Here is a 21,360-nt window from a genome sequence, read left to right as displayed (position 1 = left end):
AAAAAATATAATCAACGCGTATACGTATATACATATACATTCCAGCTGCTGGGCGATTCTCACGTGACGAACACGGAATGGCGTTTGTCCAGAAGATTTTGTAAGTGCCACATCAAGAGTGTTTCACGGAAAGGTTTTGGAAAGAATTCCAAATATGGACGCCACTTGACACCCTGTGCACAACAAACTGACTGCATGGTTTGAAAAATTCAGTTTTCTGAATTGGCGGCCTAACGTTAGGCTAAGGCTAAGCATGGACTAAGGTACATAGGCCTACATAGGCTATAACAGTATAAGCCTTATTGCAAATACTGCATGGATGATTTTGCACAATGGTAGAATGGCATTGTGGGAAGGAAAAAGGGGGCAATGTTTGCTCCTTTTTCCTTCCCGCTATGCCTTTCTACCATTGTGTAAAATCACCCATGCAGTATTTGCGATAAGGCTTAATTATGGACATATATCTACATATTCAGGTGATCAAACTTTGATATTTTCCCTGCTAAATTTACCTGTAGGACCATGCATTCAGAATTCGTGTCTTTCTAGCATAAATGACTGACTTTATTGAGATGATATATGATGAGAAAAGTGGAGTCAGGATGCAACATTTTAGCCCCTTCCTCAGTGGTATGTGTTCCTTCCTCCATGGTGGTATGCAAAAGTTTCAGCTGGCTGTAATATTTGTAGGTCGCTGCTGGGAAAAATAAGTGGCATCCATTGGCATTGCCATCGGCCTATATGGAATTATTTCCAAGTTTTTCATCTTAGCATTTTAATACGATGATATATTTTGCCCCGTAATATAATATCCGTCACGCAAAGAGATTCGTCGAAGTTCAAACCTTGCATGCATATCAGACATTGCACTATGTATAGTCTACATGGTGCATAATGGTATGAATTAATCCTAGGCTCGTAACCATGTTAGTATTACGCACCCATGATTGGCCGATCTGCACGATCACCCTATTGCTCTGCACAGGTTGTCGATTCTGCATAAAATCTCCAACTTAAGTTCCCTTTCGAAACAGTCTCAGAACTGTGAGTCAGAAACTGTAGGCTATAGGCAGATGGCAAAATTATCTACAAAATCGTGAACTGTGGGAATTTGTGGGAGGGGGGCACGTCCCCTACATTTCCACTATACTACACAGTCGGGATATTTCTGAAATGACCATTTCCTGCAATATGCAATCTGATGAGGGTTTCAAACCTGCACCATAAAATCAAAGCTGTACTGTAGTTGGTCACTAGCATTGATGTGCAGTTCGACCAATTAAAATGTAGCTTTCATTTGACGGCGAGAGGGAATGAAAGAGAAAATGATAGAGCCCACCTTTTAATTGGTCAAGCTGCCTCACCGAGAACAATGGTGACCCTCCAACTGAATGTGTACCCCCGAGTGTGCTCTGCATGCATTTCTCAACAGAGCACAGGCTAGGCTACCACTCGATCTGAGCTTCTGGAAAACATGGCTTCATCAGCAGACCTAAAAGACAATCCATCTTTCAAGTGTCGTCGCTGTCGACAGTTTCTATTCAGTGCTGCCAATGTTCTTCAATCTGCCCTGCCAGATGGCATAGCAACACCGCAGCTTCATGGGAATCAGTCAAGATCTGATTGTGCACTGTGGTATATCAGCAATGATGCCATACCACCATGGATTCAGAGTGCGATTGGAGAGGTATTCACGTGGATGTTGCACCCCAACACCAGAGCAGCAGTCCCAACTATTTGGCAAGCCAGGCACAGACTATAGTTTGACCATCAGGCAACTGTTTAAAACCACACACACACAATACAGTCACACTGGAATCAGCCTAGTCAATCTATTCTGTAAAATCTCATCATTACTCACATTTTTGCCATTGGCTGCAACTTTGATGGCATGTACACGCCATGGCGATGACGGTTTCCCCCAATGCTGATGAATTAAATCAGTTGTTGATAACCAGCGGTGAGACCATGCCCCAGGGCTTAGTTGTTGATTAAATGGGACAAATCACCCATCGTTTGGGTGACAGTGGTCAAACTATATAAGCATAGTGATCATTCAATCTTGCTCTATATTGTTGCTTTCAGGCTGGCCAATTGGTTTAGTGCTTTAGTGTGTGCCATCTGTCATGTTCTATGTGTGCTGGCAGAATCTATTTTCTCTTTGCAATGGATGAAATACAAAATCAGTGAATAATTGATGAATCGCACCCAAAAACTGGACAAAATTGTCTGTTGAGAAACTTTTATTGTAATTTACACAGTGATGGTGCAATTCAGTTTCTGGCATATCAGCTTTGATGATGCGTTGCTTTAGAATACAAATTATGCAAAAAGTCATACAAAGTGTAAAAAAGTTTATTTTCCATAGGTTTTTGCATAAACTGGAGTAGGGTTCATATTGCATGCATGTTGTGTGTTATATCAAACAATAGTCATTTAATGTAGCTCTTTGCTTTAATTATGCACAGGCCCGGTGGACCAAGGGAAAGCTTGCTTGTCCCAAGTGCAGGGGTCGCCTGGGGTCATTTGATTTCTTGACCCCCAGCAGTAGGCGCTCTGCTGATCGGCGTCAGGCCAGGTCCTGCATTCACATCATCGGCAGCCGAGTCGACCGAGAGGCATCCCAGGCCATGTTAGCATATCTGAGGAGGGCGAACCAATCACAGGTCAAAGGTCAAAAGGCAGCAGCTTCTCCAGTGAGCACCCTGGAGACAGTTGCCGTGACAACTGGCAGTGACCATCTCAGAGAGAACGGTGGCAGTGCTCTGCCAAAGGGTCATCACCATTTCAATAGGGTCAAGTTAGAGGCCAGATCATTGTCTGACACATCGGTAAATGCTGACCAAGATCTGTGCTACGAGAATAGCATGAATTCTGTAGCTGAGGATTATTCCAAAAAGCATAAACTAACATCTTTCAAAGGAGCCATAAATACATCAAACTTTGAGCCAGCATCAAGAAATTCCGAATTAGCGATTGAGGCACTTCGCACCCCAAACAATCGTATGAATTGTGAAGTAAGAGCAACTTTAAGAGTTCCAGTTAACCGGTCAGCACTCAGGACAGCACTGTGCAGGGATGGCCCACCATTTTCCGAGAAGACCCTTGGAAACAGTCACATAGGGCCAAAACCCAGCAATGGAAATACGTGTACTAATGCTGAGTATGCACCCTGCACTCCAGGCACTAGCTCGGTTGATGAGATTATACAGTTTGGTTTCTGTACTCCAGGGCATGATGTATCTATGGCAAAGCGCAGCAGAACAGGGCATGCACTTTGTGATGTGACTATGTTAAATGACAGTGACACACAAAGCGACCCTAGTACAATGAAAACTGATAAATTTTCAGATGAAGAAGTACCTGGAAGGATAGTTCAGTCACAACAGTCAAACCAGAGCACTTCTTTGTGTCTGTATAGCGAGGATTTGTTCAACAAACAACCAGTCAGAAATGCCCAAGCTGCTCAACGACAATCATTCAACCTACAGCATTCAGATGAGGGCAGTGACTCAGAACAGGCCAGCAGTGGTTTAACGGATACCCTGAACACTCCATTGCCCGAAACTTGGCAAGGCGTCCTTGATGAACTTTTGTCGGACCTTGATCGGGACAGGGACGGGACGTCACCAAGTACCCAGAAGAGGAGCAACAACATTAATCAGCTGGAGGGTGAGACGGACACGGACGAGCAGCAGGATGGTAACCATGACAACAGTCACTATGACTCTTTGCTTCATTCCCCTAATCTCTGTGCCTTTCAGCATCTGTCCACATCATCACCATGCAGTAGCTCTCCGACATATCATCAAACCCCCTTGTAAAGTTATAACAGTCCAGATTTCTTCAAAATACTGCCAGATTTAGGAGTGGATTTTGACAGATTCATGATTTTATCATTAACATGTATGTCAATTAAACATGAGCAGGAAATGTTACTCTGTTTGTTTTTCCTTCCACTCATCAGTTGGACATTTCTCCATGATCTTTTTTATGGGGGGGGGGCTGTAGTATACTAATACAGCATGGTTTGAAGGGATGCACCAGTCCTGAGTTGTGAGTAAGCGTGACAACCTTCTGATGTGAAGAGTCGGGAGGTAGTCAGGCTGACAGCGAAATAAACCATGCTGTATTTGTTTTACACCTCATAAAATTATTCATGAGCAAACTGACAAAACAATGCATGCAAGGCCAACGTACAATTTGTTTCTGAGCTAAGAGTTCCATGTGTCTGGCAAGAACTACAAGAGACTGTTTCTGTTAAAATTACCTGTCACAGACTATATGTCTATGAGGTGGGTTCCGGGGGAATTTTTGGTGCTACCAGAAAAAAATACCCCACGGCAGAAAGCTGGATACTCACCGGTGTGAAATCATCTGGCCAAGTATCACTTCTGTTTCCTGGACACTCGGAAAATTGGCCAATGATGTGCTAAAATGTCCTCATGAATATTTATGAGGTGTAGTAATTTCGGTTCCCATATTAACCATAAGCCTGCTCTTTCATCACTGGTCCAATCTAATCAGTTCTTGTCTTGCTTTGCCAATACCAGAGAATACAGATGGGGCATGGGCAAGCCAGGACAGTAACCACAATGACAGCCAGGGCGTGTCGGCCCGCCTCCAGCGAGCCGTCCTGAGAGCGCAGCGACGAGAGAGGAACAAGAGGAAGAGTGCCCGGAGGAAACTGCGGAGGCGGGAGCGGTGGAAGGAGGAGAAGGAGGTGGAGGAACGAGCACTACTCGCAGAGGAGGAGGTATGAAATGTAATCAACCAGGGCCCAAATACACCAAACTGCATGGTGGAAATGTTACTCAGAGGAGTCTCGTACCAAGCACAGACTGGTAGAGCACTGCTCGCGGGCAGCATGCCCCACCCTGTGTTTAGCTTATGTTTGTTGTTCTACAAAACATTGCAGCTCTTGGTAATTTTTTTACTGCTAATAAAGTGTCTGTTTTGTGGAGTTGGTAGACGGGAAATACCCTCATGCACACATCTGTTTATTTACTTCTTCTAATTAATTTGTGATAATGTTTGTAAATGTGCATACATGGGGCCAGTACTTGACGAGCTGTGCTTCTTGGGGGTCTCCATCCATCAACTTCATGTGCATTACCTTGTATTCCTCACATTAAGTGAAGTAAAAAGTAAGTAAGTAAAGAATGTTTTTCTCGGCAACAACATTTTATGGTCTTTATTGGACCCTGTTTGGACAGAGTGTGGCTACTGGTTACTGGCTTTCACTTACTTGAAACAGACAGTGGAATGAGTCCTTCAGGACATGTGAAGAGTACATCCCTCAACTTTTGGGAAGGGGGGATAAATCATGGTATCGTCTCCCTCAATTTTTAGTAATAAAAAGTAATTAAACGTCCATGTCCCAATGTTACTTCTCGTAACAGTAAAATTAGTATTTACCAGTGTGGTGAAAAGAGGGGTATAGTGAATAAATACAACTCTTGTAAATTTGTATTGCACAGAAAATTAATAGTGCAAGCCACTCGGAATGGACATAAATGTGTAGGGTATGTACAAATTATTTACTTTGATTTTTGCTCCGTCATTATCTAGCCTCCTTCTGCCTTTTTCTCGTTAAATTGCCAACGTTTCGGAAATTTCACAAGAATTTTTCCCCATCATCATCATCCCATTCATTGCCACAGATCTACCGCTCTTGGGCACAGGACACTGCTTCGAATAAAAGTTACCGTCTTTTGTGCCAGAGTTGACTTCTCTGTGTTTTGGTTTTACCCCGGATCAGATGCTCGACTGTGACCCCGCCAAGATCTCGGCCCTCCTGGACACCTCTCTGTCCAGTGCGTCGGTCCGCGAGGCTTTGACCTGCCCTGTCTGTCTGGACCTCTACCTCAACCCCCACCACTGCCTGCCCTGCCGGCATGTCTTCTGTGAGCCCTGCCTGCGTCGCCTGGCCTGCACCACCCAGATGACATTCACCACACCCTGCCCACTCTGCCGAACGAGCATACAAAGCACCACGCCTGACAACAGTGAGTCGTGCAGTTTTTAAAAGTGGAGTTCGGCAATTTTTTCCAAAAGATGCTGTCGTACTTGAATTGAGCACAGCACTGATAGTCAAACTAGCAGTGTGCCCTACACAAAGCGGACGTATACTGTCCAAAAGTATACCGAGCTTATTGAGTGGATGGCAGTGTGTGGTCTACTGACAAGAGTATCATGACATGTTTATTTTATATTATTTAGTTTTGGGACTCTACCAGTTAGAGTTCCGTAGTGAAGTTGAGTGATGCAAGGTTTCAGTTCCTGCTTTGTCTTCATTTAATAGAAAACTAATTAACTTTAGAATTAAATATCTGTACTACCTGTATGTGATGACCATGACCATGTTGCATTTTATGCAGGGAAGAACACATTGGACCAACCAAAACTGCAATTCTTAGTTCCATCTAAATGGACATAAATCCTCAAAGAATTTTAAACTGTGATTTCGTTTTTCTTCAGAGTTGACAGCAGCAATTGAAGAATCCTTCCCGCGACTGATAGCACACCGCAAACAGGCCGAACGGAAAGCACTCAACAGATTCTACCCTCTGCCCGGCCACCGTACGCCCGCCTCTCTCACGCTGTGGATCAATCAGATGCTGGCCAGCCACAACAGGGGGGGACTGCACCACTGGAGATGGTGGGGTCGGCAGGAGCGAGTCATGGTGGGGCAGATTGCCAACATGGGGTGGCGGCTGGGCGCAGTTCTGGGGCTGATGGTGGCTGTGACTGTGCTGTACTGCGGTTTCCTGCTCCTAATGGTCAGCTACTTCTGAGTGTGAATACTGGCGTAAAAATTCCTGTCGATTGCGGGCCTTAACAAACCTCAGCTATAGACTTCTTGTGACATGTTTGCAAAGAGGAGCCCGCATTCTAGAAACTTAATACAGGACCATGTGGCACACATAAATGTTAGTGTTTTGCATGAGAATGGTAAAACATATAACATGGTTTATAGAATACAGAAATGACGATGTCACATGCACAGTTATGTAAGTAAACGGCATTAGTGTGAGAACTAGCACGTGATCCAACAGGCACATGTATTCCATGGTTCAAAATGATGTCACACCTCGGTACTCTATTGCAAACAGATAATCAATAACAAATTCCTATTTCAAGATCTTTGTCTTTTATTCAGAAAACATACCTCCTATACATGAATATGTTTTTTCTTAACTCTTTGAAAATACCCAAAGATGTGTCAGGTAATGTCAAGCAAATTTTAAAAACCTGTTTTACATAACACATTGATAAAAGTATATATATGTAAAATGAAATATTACACTGTAATGTTAAAAGCTTAACCTCTTATGTAATATCCCATCATGAAGTGCCTTTTAGTGTACAATGGTGTAGATTTTGAGTTGCATTACTGAAGTTTGGAGCAAGCAAGCAATAATTTTCTACCTAATGTCTGATGGTGGTCAAGTTTAATGCTTAACTGTTATTACAAATGAAGACTGCTTTAGAATTTTTCTGTGGCAATAAATAAAGTGCAGGAGAGTACTATCAATCCAATCCTATGGGCTGTTCACTAGACCAAAATGACAAATTTTCAAGTTCAGGTATATAAATTCTTTAAAAAAAAAAATCCAAATGGAGCAATGGGGTAATTTTTTCTATGGAGTGACAGGTTGCAGCTGTTGCTTCCAACATTCACTACAAGTTGCAATATGAACCCCTTAGCACAGCATTACAACAGAGGCAAAAAAAGTAAGTGATGAGCATGCCTTTTGTATAATTCTTGATGAACACAGGCACTAGTTTTTGCGCACTCTTAGGTTAGCAAACACCGGTTGTGCAGACATGGGCAAATAGTGTTAAGACAAGACAGTCCATCAAACAGAAAGAGTTGGAGCAAGATTTGGGCAGATCAGACACTACAAACCAAATCTGTGCTTACAAGGTCCATGAACTGCCATAAAAAACACAAGTGTGTAACATGAATTCAAATTGCACCCCCCCCAAAAAAAACATTATTGAATGCGCATGGACCATTTTTGACCCATACATAAAATACCAGAAAGGAAAGGAATACTGACGAAATATATATATACTGTCATCTTGCCCTTTTCTGGGTTCCGCTGCAGTGAGAGTAAACAGATGCAACCAAGTTAACATAGTTTAAATAGATAGATTAACCACTTCGTGCCGGGGCATTTTTCAATGTTGATGATGCTGGGCCGGCATGACTATCATTTTTTTCCATTTCCAAAATCCTTCAAAAATTCATCATTTCATTTAACGGTCGTTTATAGCCGCACGAAGTAATCTTCAGGCACTACTCTAAGTTGATAGGTGACCTTCATTGACGCCCAAGTATTTCAGCCAGGCCTGCAGCCTTGTAAACAGAGCCCAGATTGTGCGGTGTTATATAACTGTCTTTTGTTCACGAACCTGGCTCAGTGCACTCCTGACCTCTTTTCAATAGTGGCAAGATTAGCGTGCAGCGGTGCTGTGTGGCTCATCGCTGCGGTGGTGGAGCGCTTTTGTCCCCGGTGGTAATCCGCTCGCTCTCAATGCCCCAAACCCTGGTATAGGGTTTCAAAACAAGGCTGGATTATCACCACTTTGAGAGCGAAAAATGCCGGTAATGCCCAGCAGCCTGGTCTTTTGTTCGGAGTACGGTCTTTTGTTACAGGGCCCTGTTTCCTTTGTCCGAGTTCGGAGACCCCGGCCACGCATATAAACCATACGTCTCCGATCCCGGAGCCCCCGGCAGGAAGTGGTTAAGCACGTACAGTGTACATGTACATGGCTGTTGAATGAATCCATGCATAATATATCAGGCAGGCATGCATGAGGGTCAGTTCCACATAGCTGCGTAGAAATTTACCATTAATCAGATGCAAAAAAAAATCTGCTTAGCAAAGGAAAGGTTGCCAGCCAAAAATGTCCGGGGTATACTACTTCAGACTGGTCGCCGACCAAGTCTAACTTAGTAAATCAATTGGGTGTGCAAAACTTACTGCTTAGCGATTCCATAAAATAGACCTTATTCATGAGGCACCCATTCTAATCTTATTCCCTGAATCTCTTTATAAACTGTGAACTGTTGAATGGAATGGTACCAAACTATTTTATGATCGCTGTACATTCCAAGCCTCCCTTTGAATATTTTTCAGAATCTAGCTTAAGACACTAATGTACGTTTCACAAACTTTAATTGCAAATTTGAAATAGAGGGACTGTGTTCCACATCCTTTCAATGGTTCCTTACCATGTTAAACTATTACCGAGTACCAATTGTGTATCTGAAGAGTAGACAGGTACCAATTTGTCATGAAATTTCATTCTACTCTCAATTTCAATTCACCTGACTCATGAATAAAGTCTAAAGGGTTTCTGCTTCCATTCTAATAAATCTTGGGACAGATGTTTGATTCTTACTTGTGAAAGATGATGGAAGTGGACTGACTGATTTCCTGAGGCGAAGTGGAAAGAAAATGCTAATAAACATGTGCATTGTATGTTGCCTCACCATAAGCTAAAACTGCTGTTTTCTAAACTGAAGCAGGGTCATTCTAAATTTTGAAAGCCTTCCTAATGATATGGCTGACAACACTGAGGGAATTATAAAATTAACCACAGCTGAGGAAGATACAGAGTTCTGTTTGTGTTCAGTTTTGTTTAACACTCACTTGGACAAAGGTCACTACTGAAACCTAAATATATTCAAAATTTCAGATCTGCTCACAGCATTGGCACCAGCACAGTAACAACCATGCAAAGGGGTGGTTTGTTAACCAGTTAACATCAGATTTTCTTACCTGAAAAAGCTGCTAGTAGCAGTTTTTTTACCCACAAATTCTGCAATCTTGCAACTGTGCGTTGACCCAACATCGAACAAAGTTTTAATACGTCAATCGTGAAAATGAAAAAAGAATCTGAGTGTACACGTCCTCCAAGGAACAAATAAAGAAATTATGTGTGTTCATGCATCACCCGGCATCAAGTGGTTAAGCTGGCCCAATTTTGAAAACTGTTCACAGTTTTTGGAGGTACACTGATGGATGAATGGCTACAGCCAGAGCAATATATAGCAAGACCAAGAGTCACCATTGGAAACAAACTGGCAGGTGTATGTGTCAGTGCACACAGACAGTAAGTATACAATGGTTGCACACTCCACTGTACACATAATGAGCAGCAATTCTGTTTCCAAAATCTGAGGCTGGCACTACTCTGTAGAGTTGACAACTGCTGCAATTTGAGCTTTGGTTTGCTTGACAGTACTTTGTTCTGTGCAGGCGTTGCGTCTCTCAAACATTAGTTGGTGTCTGAAGGTCCTGCATTTCCTGATCACTGACTTCAGCACACTTCGTGTCCACGGTCAAACCACTGCACTGTCCTCTACCCAGCTTTCCGGGCTTCGGTGCATCGGTCTCTTGCATCTCCATTGGCTCCATGAGATCCAGCGGGCCCAAGTCGCTGCTGCTGCCCCCTCTCAACTTCCTGGGGGTGGAGTCCCTGCCCTCCTCCTCGCCGTCCAGGTAAGCGGGCCCAATGCTGTCCTGGCCATTCCCCACGTCGTACCCCCGCCCCCGGTCCTCTCGCCGCACTTTGTCAATGAAGGCGCTAAAGTCAAAGTTGCCCGGACTGCTCTCGGTGGGTGAGGGCAGGGCACTGGAGGTGTTGGAGGAGGGGTTGCTGGTGGACCGGCTGTACAGGGAGCCGTCCGACTCCCGGCCAAAGGACAGTGGGGTGGGTTGGACCCGCCGGGGGGTGAAGGTGTTCAGCTTGAAGGACTGGCGCGGCGTGAAGGTCTCTGGGGTCCGGGCCCCATTCTGGGTGAAGTTCTCCAGGAAGGCGTCCATCTGCCTCAGGGACAGGTGGTTGTGGAGTGTCTCCAGTGGAAGGATAGATGGCACCTTCATCTGGTGATCAAGTCGTACTCCTAAAAAAACAAGAATAAAATTGACATCTCCCAGTGAGGCATGAAAGAGAAATCAGCTATTTTGCTCAGATGCAAAATTTTTATAACGCACAGACAATGAAGTAGATATCTGATAGGAAACCTCAAAATTTTTCTTGATTTCTTGGATACAAACAAAATGATACTTGAAACCCCCTGTTTACTGTTAAAAATATAAATGTGGACTACTCCAAATATCTGAGGTAACTCTTTCACTCTTCTCACAAACCCATTTCCCACGACCCCCTTTAAGAAATATTGCACAAAAATTATTGACCAATTACTTTGACCTCTTCAGTCAAAAACTAATCTTGCCAACCTGCATCATTGTATTGATATTAACCCCTTTATCCAGGAACCGTCGACAGCCACGGTTTTGTGTCAGGATTAGTGCATACCACACATACATTCTATTCATCATGTACCTGCGGTTTCAATGTGGGCCTGCTGCTAGACAGAGTTTGCACACTGGGCTTACCGCAGCCCAGTTCACAGGCAAAAGAATCCCGGTGTGAAGGGGTTAAAGAACCACAAATGTCACACAACCTAACACAGGAACGCAAGAATTTCTGCATTTATTTTTAAACTTGTTTCTTTGCATTCTAAGTTGGAAGAGTTGGTCAAAACTCCTCATGCAGACACATTTGAGAAGTAAGCTGCTACACGTTTGAACCACCCTGAGCTGGCCATGGATGTATCAGCAATTGAAATTTGCTGGACCGACTGACCGCTTTTCTGAACACCATGCCGTTAATGGTGCAGCAGTTTGGGCCATCTAACCTTGGGCCGAAGAATGGGAAACCCGTCGCAGCAGGTCTTCCTGACTGACCACCCAGTTGGCATCGTTGGGATTGGAGTCTTCCATTCCAAGGAAGGTCGGGGCACTGTGGACTCCCAACAGTCCACTCCTGCTGCCACTGGCTGATATGTGGTCTGGATAAGTGACAAACAAAATCCCCAATCTTAAGCAAACCATTCCAAGGGAAAATGAAATCCAGCATATGTCAAAGATTCCGAAACAAATATGACAACCAAATTCAATGACTTGCCAGGACTAGAATGTGACAATTTCAATGCCATTTTACCAAGTAAAACTGTTTAGTAATATGAACTAAAGTCAGCCATAGCCACTACTTACAGACTGACAAGGATATAGCCTGTAAATTTATGATTATTCCATTATCACATCAAAATGGCTCATCAAAACAACCCTTGCATAATCTTGATTTCAACGATTTTCCTGTGACGTTTTTCCTCTGACAGGACTGCAGGACACCCTATTTTTTTGCTAAATTTCAATGACTTTTCCATGACTTTTCAGATAAGTTTTTTTAGCTTTTTCCATGAACATGAGAACCCTGATGTGTGTAATTTCTTTCACCGTCACTTGCGGCAATCTTTGCTCGAAACAATGAATTTTCAGAGTGAAATCATTTTGATGCTTTTGAAAATGGATATGGTGGCGTATGCAACACACCATACAATGGACATGGAAAAAGGTGCATTCTAAAAATGGCTCATTGTCATTCCATCAAGTTATGAAATTAAAGGTTCCACAAAAATGCATAGTAAGTTGCCGAATGGCCCGAGGAAACTTAGAAAGAAAAGGCAAATAAGAAATTTTTTGCCATATTTCCCTCCCTTCCAGAACCCTTTCAACCCACCCTAGCTTCTTGGCTACTGACCTTCCGAGTCCTGTGTGTCATGCTCGCTGATATCTTTCAGCGTGTTAAAGCTGGCCCTGGAAGGGGTCAGGGCGGGGCCCGAGCTGGGCCGACCGGCATCCCTCTCCCTCAGCCCCAGCCCAACCTTCAGCACGTGGTCTGCCCTCCAGCTCCCCTGCGTCGGCCAGATGGCGGTTCGGTCATCACAGGGCCTATCCTGGGCCACATCCTGCTGGTTATTCGGGCCTGAATAGTCCAACCCCACCAAGGAGGACGTGGGTGTGCTGTCATTGCCGGTCACCGAGAACGCTGGGCTGTCGCGGGTGACAGTAGTGTCATCGAAAGTACCATCTGGTTCGTCGTTCTCCGAGAGGGGCTCTGTGGGTGAAGTGTCTCCCTGATGGAAAGGGAATCAGGCAGATGTATATTGACCCCTCTCATATTGCCTGCTGTTCATATGGGTGGCTACAGTTTACAGATATGTTACCCTCACTCTGTGACAGATTTAAATTTTACCTCAAAATGTACATAAGCCCCATTACTTTTAAAGAGGGTCGCATTTTCATTTAGATTTTAGCAGGGTAGTTTACACATATGGACAGGCGATGAGGTCAATGGTGCATGTCTATACACATGGGAGGGGCTTGGAAGTGCACTAGTGACCAAATTAAACCAGTCCATGTGTGTGTCATAACATATCTCTGTAGAAAACGTGAAATAGGGAAACAATTTTTTAGGCTTTTATAAATGAAGTGTTTTAAATCAACCATACAACTAACAGCCAATCCAACAAGCAATTCGATGATTAAAGGTCAAGGAATGCTGTTGGTTTCCCTGGATTCAGTTTTTGAGTTCACTATTCTCATCTGGTGAGGGCGCTTTATCAGTCGGATATAATATCGAGACTGGAAGTTTTTGCATTCCGATTCATACTTAGACAGGTGCTTCTGTGTGTCTTATAATTTGCACTGATCGTTGGACAACCTTTTAAATTTGTTTCTTTTTATGACATGAAACCATCCCACAGGAGTTCAGAAATTGGGAGTAACAAACCCCAATCAATAGGTGACATTTCAGCTAACTACAGTCAAACCTGCCCAGAAAGACCACTCAATGGAAACAGAGAAGTGGTCTTTATAGACAGGTGGTCTTTCTATACAGGTAGTGGTGCGTGAACATGTACATGTTCATAAAAGTTGTTTCAGTCAAACCCGCCTTATTTAATGACCGTTGTGTTTTTACATCTGTGCCAAATAAAGGTACTTGTAGATGTACATGTTTATTATGCATATGTGAGAATTAGCTATGCTGGAGCAGCGCATTACGGGCACAATGATGGAGACATTTCAAACTCAGTGCCATATTATGTTGGCCCTGAAAAGAGCTGTTTGGTTTGTTATTGGCTCTGAAAAAAGCCATTGGGTTTGATGTGGCCTTTCTGGCACAACAGCTTGAGTGTTCACTTCAAACTTTTGAAGTGATGACTGGCCTGCTGCATGACCCTGATGCAGGCTTTCCACCACAACCTTCTCTTCCATGTCCATACAGGCATACACCAGGCCAGCACAAAATTTAATGACAGCAAACTTTCTCCTTTCTGTCAACATGGCTGCAAATTGGACAATTGGACAGTCCTCCTCATCAGTGTTAGAGCCTTCATTGTCATGGCATGCATGGAGGCGTTGCTGAAGGTCAGCCCATGGATGTGACTGGATTGTTGTCAGCTGTAGTCAGTCCATCGAGAACAGTGAGTTCTTGCAGGGAAATGTTAAGTGCGTTGCGACAAGCAGACTCCAGAGCATCATCTTCTTTTCCTACTGTTTCCTCTTCTTCAGTGACCATGTCTGCCCCAGTCCCATATTTTTTAAAGCACTTTTGGATGGTTCTGCTGTCAACATCCTTCCAGGACTGGTCGACCCAACAGATGGTTTGAAGGATGTTTGTTCTTTCAACAGCCAGTCATTTCTTTGTTCATCTCCAAGTTCTGCATTAGCTGCTTTTCCCTGAATTTGAGTTTAAGTGCTTGGATGATGCCTTGGTCCATGAGTTGTGTAACCGAGGTTGTGTTTGGTGGCAGAAAGATGAGCTTAATGTTTTCCAGCTGCAGGTGTGAATGACAGGTGGTGCTGTCCAGCAACATGAGAATTTTTCTCTTCTGGCAGCCTATTTTCTTGTCCAGCTTCTTCATGTACACCTCAAACACGTTACTGGTCATCCAGGCTTTTTGTTGGCATGGTAGTCTATGGGTAGATCCTCTTGCTGCAGTCTACCAAAGCAACAAGGTTTGATTGACTTGCCGATGATGAGTGGCTTTTCTTTCTCCCCAAGGGTGTTGGCACAAAGAATCACAGTAAGTCGTTCCTTGGAACGCTTGCCCCCAGAGCAATCGGGAATCAAGGGATGCTTTGAATAAGAGCCCATTTTCATCCATGTTATAGATGTCTCTGGGATCGTAGCCAGCACAAAGTTCAGGGACTTTCTTCAGCCAGTCATCAACAGTGTTGTTCTCCACGCCACGATTCTCACCACACATCTTGCCATAAACGATGTTGTACCGTTTCTTGAATGACTCGAACCACCAGTTCGATGCCTGGAAGTTAGAAACTCGAAGCTCTTTTGAAAACTCCAGGGCCTTTTCTTGAAGAAGTGGTCCAGAAACCGGAAACAGTCGCACTGTGGCATCCTTGAACCTTTTCACAGGAGAGCGTTGATTTCTTCATCGCCCGTCTTGTGAATTTTCCTCCTCCGATCAAGACGAGCATTCCCTTCAAATTCCTCAATCCACTCACTTTTCCGCTTCACGATGGCCTCGCATTCCCAAACTCTCAATGATCACACAGCAGCTCATCTTCTTGTCTTTGTGCATCTGGATCACTTCCATTTTCATTTCCAGTGGAAGTTGATTCCGGAAACTCTTTCCGGGATTCGGGCTTGAAGGATTCAGAGCCAAGTTTTCTCCTTTTCAAAACCAGTGCTGTTGGAACGAAATTGCTCAAATTGGCAAAATGATATGAAGAACTTAGACGTATGTCTGCTGAGTTGTGTAAACACAATGTGCAATGAAAGCAACCACGTGTAAGACTTTAAGGTTGTTAGGTCAGCCCAGTGTTCTAAACCGTAAAACTCTATTGGGCAAATTTAAACTTTAAATGAACCTGAGATAATTGTAAAATATATTAAAAAAACATTTTTTTTTCAAAATCCATAATTCTACGGTAAAAAATTGAATTTTCAAAATTTTTGAGCCATTTTGAATAACGTTTTGTTTGAACAAGACTATTCAGAGGTCAGGGGTCACATATAATGTGCATGCATGAATGCTCAAGATCACGTGTGGTTGAGGTTGTGAAATGTATGTGCACTTATACATGAGGCCTTGTGGGGAACCGGAACAATGGGAAGTACCCCACAAGGCCAGTTCTTACCTTAAATTGGTATCCCACAAGAATTTCACAAAACTGATATTTGGAAATGACTCAAAAAGGGGAAATTTTTGATGGGTAAAAATCTGCCACAAATTGAAGTGTTTTATATAAGGGACATACGGTCGAAATTTCAACCTAGGAAAGGGAATTTGGTTTAAATTGGAGCGATTTGAAATTTTTTGCGTGTTGTGTGGGAGTTTTGTACACGAGAACAAAGGAAACACCCCACAAGTATAGCAGTGTAAGGATGTGTGCCCATGCAGGGGGCTCGGACCAAGCGCTTGGCTGGTCTGACAACAAAAGCGTTATTGTGGATGCAACTTAAGACCAAGGATAAACTGAAAAGATCCTGGAAGCATGGCTGGAAGTGACCCCGGTGATGATCACTAATCCTTTTAAGAACTGTAGTTTGTTTGGCTTTTTGAAGATCTCAGAAATCAAACAACGATTGTGACAGAAGTGTTTTGCAATGGTTGCTTTTTATGGCTTTCGATTTGCGGTCGTTGTGTACAGGCTTTACTGCCCGTGGGGATGCAAAAAGGGGCGGTCGCTGGTCGCGTTGTGCAGGGGGTCATTCTACACAGTATGTAAACAATAGTTTTTACATGTGGGGATTTGGAAATGGTCGTTAATGACAGGCGGATGTTAAACACAGGTGGTCGCTTAGGCAGGTTTGATTGTATTTCAAGTCGGCTTGAGAAACATCAAACAGTCAATTTAGACAACTTGAGTCGTCAAAGTCACCAGCCACTTGAAAAGCACTAAGAAGAAATGATTATTATCTCTTTCTGTTAAAATTGTAAAACAAAATGCTCTTGTGTATTCTCCCAAAGTCTCCACTTTAACCACTTCCTGCCAAGGAGCCCGGTATCGGAGACCTTGGCCGTATACGCATGGCTGGGGTGCCCGAAATAGGAATTTGCTTTATAAAAAAATAAAGTTGCTCGGCATTTGTACAAAAAGTTTACTTGCTGTCATTCAGCTGCTGGGACTTTCCAATTAACCACTTCATGCCGGGGCATATGTCAATGTTGATGATGCTGGGCCGACATGACTATCATTTTTTCCGTTTTCAAAAACCTTCAAAAATTCATCATTTCATTTAACGGTCGTTTATAGCCGCACCAAGTAATCTTTAGGCACTACTCTAAGTTGACAGGTGACCTTCATTGACGCCCGAGTATTTCAGCCAGGCCAGCAGCCTTGTAAACAGAGCCCAGATTGTGTGGTGTTGTATAACTGTCTTTTGTTCACGAACCTGGCTCAGTGCACTGCTGACCTCTTTTCAATACGGGCCAGATTAGCGTGCAACAGTGCTGTGTGGCTCATCGCTGAGGTGGTGAAGCACTTTTGTCCCCGGTAGTAATCCGCTTGCTCTAAATACCCCAAACCCTGGTATACGGTTTCAAAACAAGGCTGGATTATCACCACTTTTGAGAGTGAAAAATGTCGGTAATGCCCAGCAGCCTGGTCTTTTGTTCGGAATAGGGTCTTTTGTTACAGGGCCCTGTTTCCTTTGTCCGAGTTCGGAGACCCCGGCCACCCATATAAACCATACGTCTCCGATCCCATAGTCCCCAGCAGGAAGTGGCTAAGGTTCATATGATGTCTGCAGAGTACTGGCCATTTTTAGCAGAGGTAATCCATCATTGTTTTGAAACAGTACCATTGTTTGCTGCTGCCAGTACCCGCGGATTATCAACGGGGACAAAAGCGCTCCAGCACTCCAGCAATGAGCAATACGTTACCACTGGGCGCTCATGGAATCTGGCCGTATTAGTAAAGACATCACCGCCGTCCAGCAATGCATTGGGCCAATTTCCAGAACAAAGAGGAAATTATGAAACACTGCACAACGGGGGCTCTTTACTGGGCTGCAGGCATGGCTGCAATACTCAAGCGTCAATGGAGGTTGCCTGTCAGATTAGACAGTCATTTATTTGGCTGAATGCATCGAGTAAATGAAGATATGAATTTTTGAATAATTTTGGAAACGGAAAAAATGAAAAAGTGCCCGGCAGCGGGTGATGCATGCCGTTAACTCCAACCGGCAGGAAGTGGTTAAGAACGTCAATGATACCAGTACATTCTGCTTTGTTTGTTCTAAGAGCAGAGCTCAATGGAGCCACTTCATGCACAAATTCACTGAGCAAATAGATTAAAAAAGACTCAAGGTTTACAGCTTGAAAACGATTCTCAGCTGATTTGTGCTTGCTGCTTAAATTTGCAATTTCTCCCCCTCTTGTAGATTATCAGGACGTCAGCCTGGGCCACAGTGAAAGAGCTAGCCTGAACTCACCTTTGCCGAGCGGTAGCCACCCACCGTGGGGTTGTCAGTGGCATTGCAGCCCTTGGCACCCGAGCTGAAGTGCAGCTCCACCCGGAAGCGCTCCTCAGACATGGGCTCCTTGCTGGGGTCCTCATACAGCATGAGGACGATCTGGGTCATGTAGTTCAGCTCCTTGACTTCCCCGATGTAGGCCATGGCCCGGGCCCACTGGGAATCAGCCCCTTCCTGAGCAAGACAAAAGCGGGGGGGGGGGAGCAGTCAGATGAGAGACCACAGTGGGTTACTGGCACAAAAATCAAGTAGCATGAATATCCCATGCTCAAAAGAAGCAAAAAAAGAGATAACTTTTCTTGGAAAAAGACTACACACTCTTCCCTAGAAAAATTTCAGTGCGGCCGACTTTCTGGCAGGACAGCTGAGCCAGAGCAAAACAAACTGATTATTGACAAGTGATTTTTGACTGAAAAAATGTTTTAAATGAAAAAAGGAGAAAGGTGAAATAATACTATTTCTCAGTGTTTTGCCAAATTTTTTTTTCAGTCAAATCTTCAAAATGGCCACATTATTAAAAAACTTGGTGCCAGGCAGCAAGCTTCATTTCCACCCAGACCGATGTAAACTACGATCCTGCCTGTGACTTATGAAAGCATCCCCGACTTACGTTGCACAGTCCGCCATATCGCAGGCAGGACAGCAGCGAATGGATGTGGCTCTCGCTGGTGAAGTACAGTCGGGTTCTCACATGGCGATCTGGGGACATGACCCCCTTGGAGTATTTTGGGTTGAGACGGAACGTGGTCTCTTCCTCAAAGTTGATGCGCTGCAGGTCTGCGCGAATCTTGCGCAGCAAGGGTGTGCAGATGCTGGTGCCTATCTCCAGTTTCTCTTCCTTGGAGATGCCATACTCCTGAGACAGCAAAAACATCATCGTCTAAACATATTTTACATTCCCTTAAACACACTATACCTTGGGCTTCATCAAGGTGCATTTTTAATATTTTAAATAGTGCAATCCAGCGCCAAGTGCCATCTCTGGTACTGCTCCTTTCAGAGTGCCATGGTTGGTAACTAGCAACGCTTTGCCCTTGAGTGATTAATAGTGGTGGGATCTGTTGTGTTGACCGTACATCAGGCTAGTGCCTACGACTGCAAAGCAGTTTGACGAGCACATGTCTTTAAGCCTAGTCTTAATAATTGTAAAAAGTACACAAGATGTGAAGATGCTTTCGGCAACATTAGATCATGTTCAACTGCGCAAACTCACTGCATCCGTGTTTGCATCAGTCGCAATTAAGCATTTTTCACACAAACGCACATCATCAGGGACTGTTTGGCAGTGCTGTCAGTGTTTCTTAATGTTGATATGGGATCAAGGCTTTACTCGATATCTTCTCTGTATCTACAGATTACACAAGAGGATTAAAAGCACATAAGTTCAGTAAGACAAGTAGGGCAAATAACAGAACATCGGATATCACCTCCAACAAAAAGACAACAATTTGGGGGATGGGCCCTCAGACAATTTCCCTGTGATAATCATTGTTGGAGTCAAGACCTCTCAAGACCATCACAAGGTCCAACAAGACCTTCACAAGAGCGACACAAGACCAACGCATGACCTCCAGTCTAAATTCAAATCACAAGCCATTCAAATGAACAGCAAAATTAGCATTCTTTTGTCACTGTTCACCCTGGTACTTGTGACTGGTCTTGTGAGTGGTGTTGTGCCTGGTCCTGCTACAACACTGGCCATCAGCGATCGTATCAGCCAACAACTGAACCGGTACCAAACTGAAACCTGTAAAAATATACAGGACGTGAACCTCGGACCGCTCACCTGAGGTATGATGACATCGGCCAGCACCTGCGCCCTGGAGTACAGGTCCCACATCCCCTGAAACCCCAGGGAGGTGATAAGCTTCTCATTGTGCAATAGGTCATACTTGATGCAGTCATAGATGTCCGGGATCTTGGTGATGTCAAATTGGCCCGTTTTGGTCTTGAAGTCTTTCTCCAGTTTAGCCCAGCGCCGCAGCATCAGCTCCAGCGATTCGTTGCTGTACAGGATTAGTTCTGTAGATTTACGATCCCACCGCACAGAAAAAAGGAAGAGCAGCAAACCTTTGAATTGAGACCAAGCCTTTCACGCTGACGCTTAGTTCATAATCAATTTTGTTGGCTAATGGGCTACAATCAAATATGCAATAGAGCCTGTTACTGGCTGCACATCTAATTGTGGCCACTTTTCTTCCCTACATGCTCAATATAAAGACTTCCCTTGCCTGCCAAGGGATAGAATGCTAATTTCCCCCTCCCCATCCCTGAAAATGAACAGCATAAAATGCATGACATATTATTGTCAAGCAGTGATTTTATAAAAGCTGTATTTATCAAAAAAACTGTACTTCCATTTTATTCATGAATTTCATAAAAAAACAAAAAATTCAAAAATTGGCTCGCAATACTGACATTACTCTACTTCCTTATTATTTCACCCAGAATGTTTCTAATTTTCCTGATTATTCAGCAACCTTTGGAACATTCTTTGCACTTGAAATAAAATGCCTTGAAATATGTCACAGCATTTAGACAAGTCACAACCATCCTCGTAACAGTTAGTGTGAGCGATCCGTCATGCTTCATGAACAATAATGTGACTGGGCGCCTGCAAAGATGATTCTTAAGGCCATTTTTTCAATCATTCTCTTTAACGTTGCATTAAGCACTGAGCCCCGTTTTGATGTATCACTGATGAATCTTGACGAAAATGGCCACGGAGTAGATTGGGTGAAAAATGTTCAGAGTTCCTATGAGCCATGAGCTGGACCAAGAAAGGATGCAAATTTCCTAGCAACAGAGGCTCCTTTGGTGAGAACTGCACTTCACTGGTTAACAAACGACTATGAAATGCACACGCTACAGTTGCATTGCTACAAACAAAGTGAGCACGCAGACCAATATGGCTCTTTTCAACCAATGAGGGGGTGCTTCTGACCAATGTACATGTACATTGTGTGAGATTCTTTTCAAGGCCTTCATCCC

At 43.8% G+C, this 21,360-nt stretch overlaps 2 protein-coding genes across 13 annotated transcripts in view; one reads left to right on the top strand and one right to left on the bottom strand.

Annotated features, from left to right (window-relative positions):
• The first annotated feature begins 13 nt into the window (after window positions 1–13).
• LOC110977337 (uncharacterized) lies at window positions 14–7,537 on the top strand. 4 transcript variants are annotated; one of them, XM_087139776.1, is made up of 6 exons: window positions 14–100; window positions 1,433–1,687; window positions 2,469–3,702; window positions 4,554–4,756; window positions 5,762–6,008; window positions 6,481–7,537. In XM_087139776.1, exons 2-6 carry the CDS (start codon window positions 1,475–1,477, stop codon window positions 6,795–6,797), a joined length of 2,214 nt encoding a protein of 737 aa, XP_086995902.1. In that variant the 5' UTR covers window positions 14–100; window positions 1,433–1,474; the 3' UTR covers window positions 6,798–7,537. The 4 variants fall into 4 exon arrangements, with proteins under 4 accessions (XP_086995902.1, XP_086995901.1, XP_022087038.2 ...); XM_087139775.1 differs by having other exon boundaries at window positions 22–198; XM_022231346.2 differs by having other exon boundaries at window positions 22–263.
• LOC110977346 (inositol hexakisphosphate and diphosphoinositol-pentakisphosphate kinase 2-like) overlaps window positions 7,137–21,360 on the bottom strand; it is a 51,351-nt gene continuing 37,127 nt past the window's right edge. For all 9 annotated transcript variants that reach the window (XM_087139774.1, XM_087139766.1, XM_087139769.1 and 6 more), the window contains 6 exons: window positions 20,156–20,391; window positions 18,980–19,225; window positions 18,328–18,543; window positions 12,625–13,000; window positions 11,720–11,872; window positions 7,137–10,921 (listed from right to left, as the gene is read on the bottom strand). In XM_087139774.1, the coding sequence (XP_086995900.1) occupies window positions 10,287–10,921; window positions 11,720–11,872; window positions 12,625–13,000; window positions 18,328–18,543; window positions 18,980–19,225; window positions 20,156–20,391 (1,862 nt within the window). In that variant the 3' untranslated portion in view covers window positions 7,137–10,286. The remainder of the gene's footprint in view (window positions 10,922–11,719; window positions 11,873–12,624; window positions 13,001–18,327; window positions 18,544–18,979; window positions 19,226–20,155; window positions 20,392–21,360) is intronic.

This window comes from Acanthaster planci, linkage group LG08, assembly GCF_054643075.1.
Source record: "Acanthaster planci isolate LZ-2023a linkage group LG08, COTS_SCS, whole genome shotgun sequence".
Lineage (NCBI taxonomy): Eukaryota > Metazoa > Echinodermata > Asteroidea > Valvatida > Acanthasteridae > Acanthaster > Acanthaster planci.
This window is presented reverse-complemented; position numbering and strand designations above follow the sequence as displayed.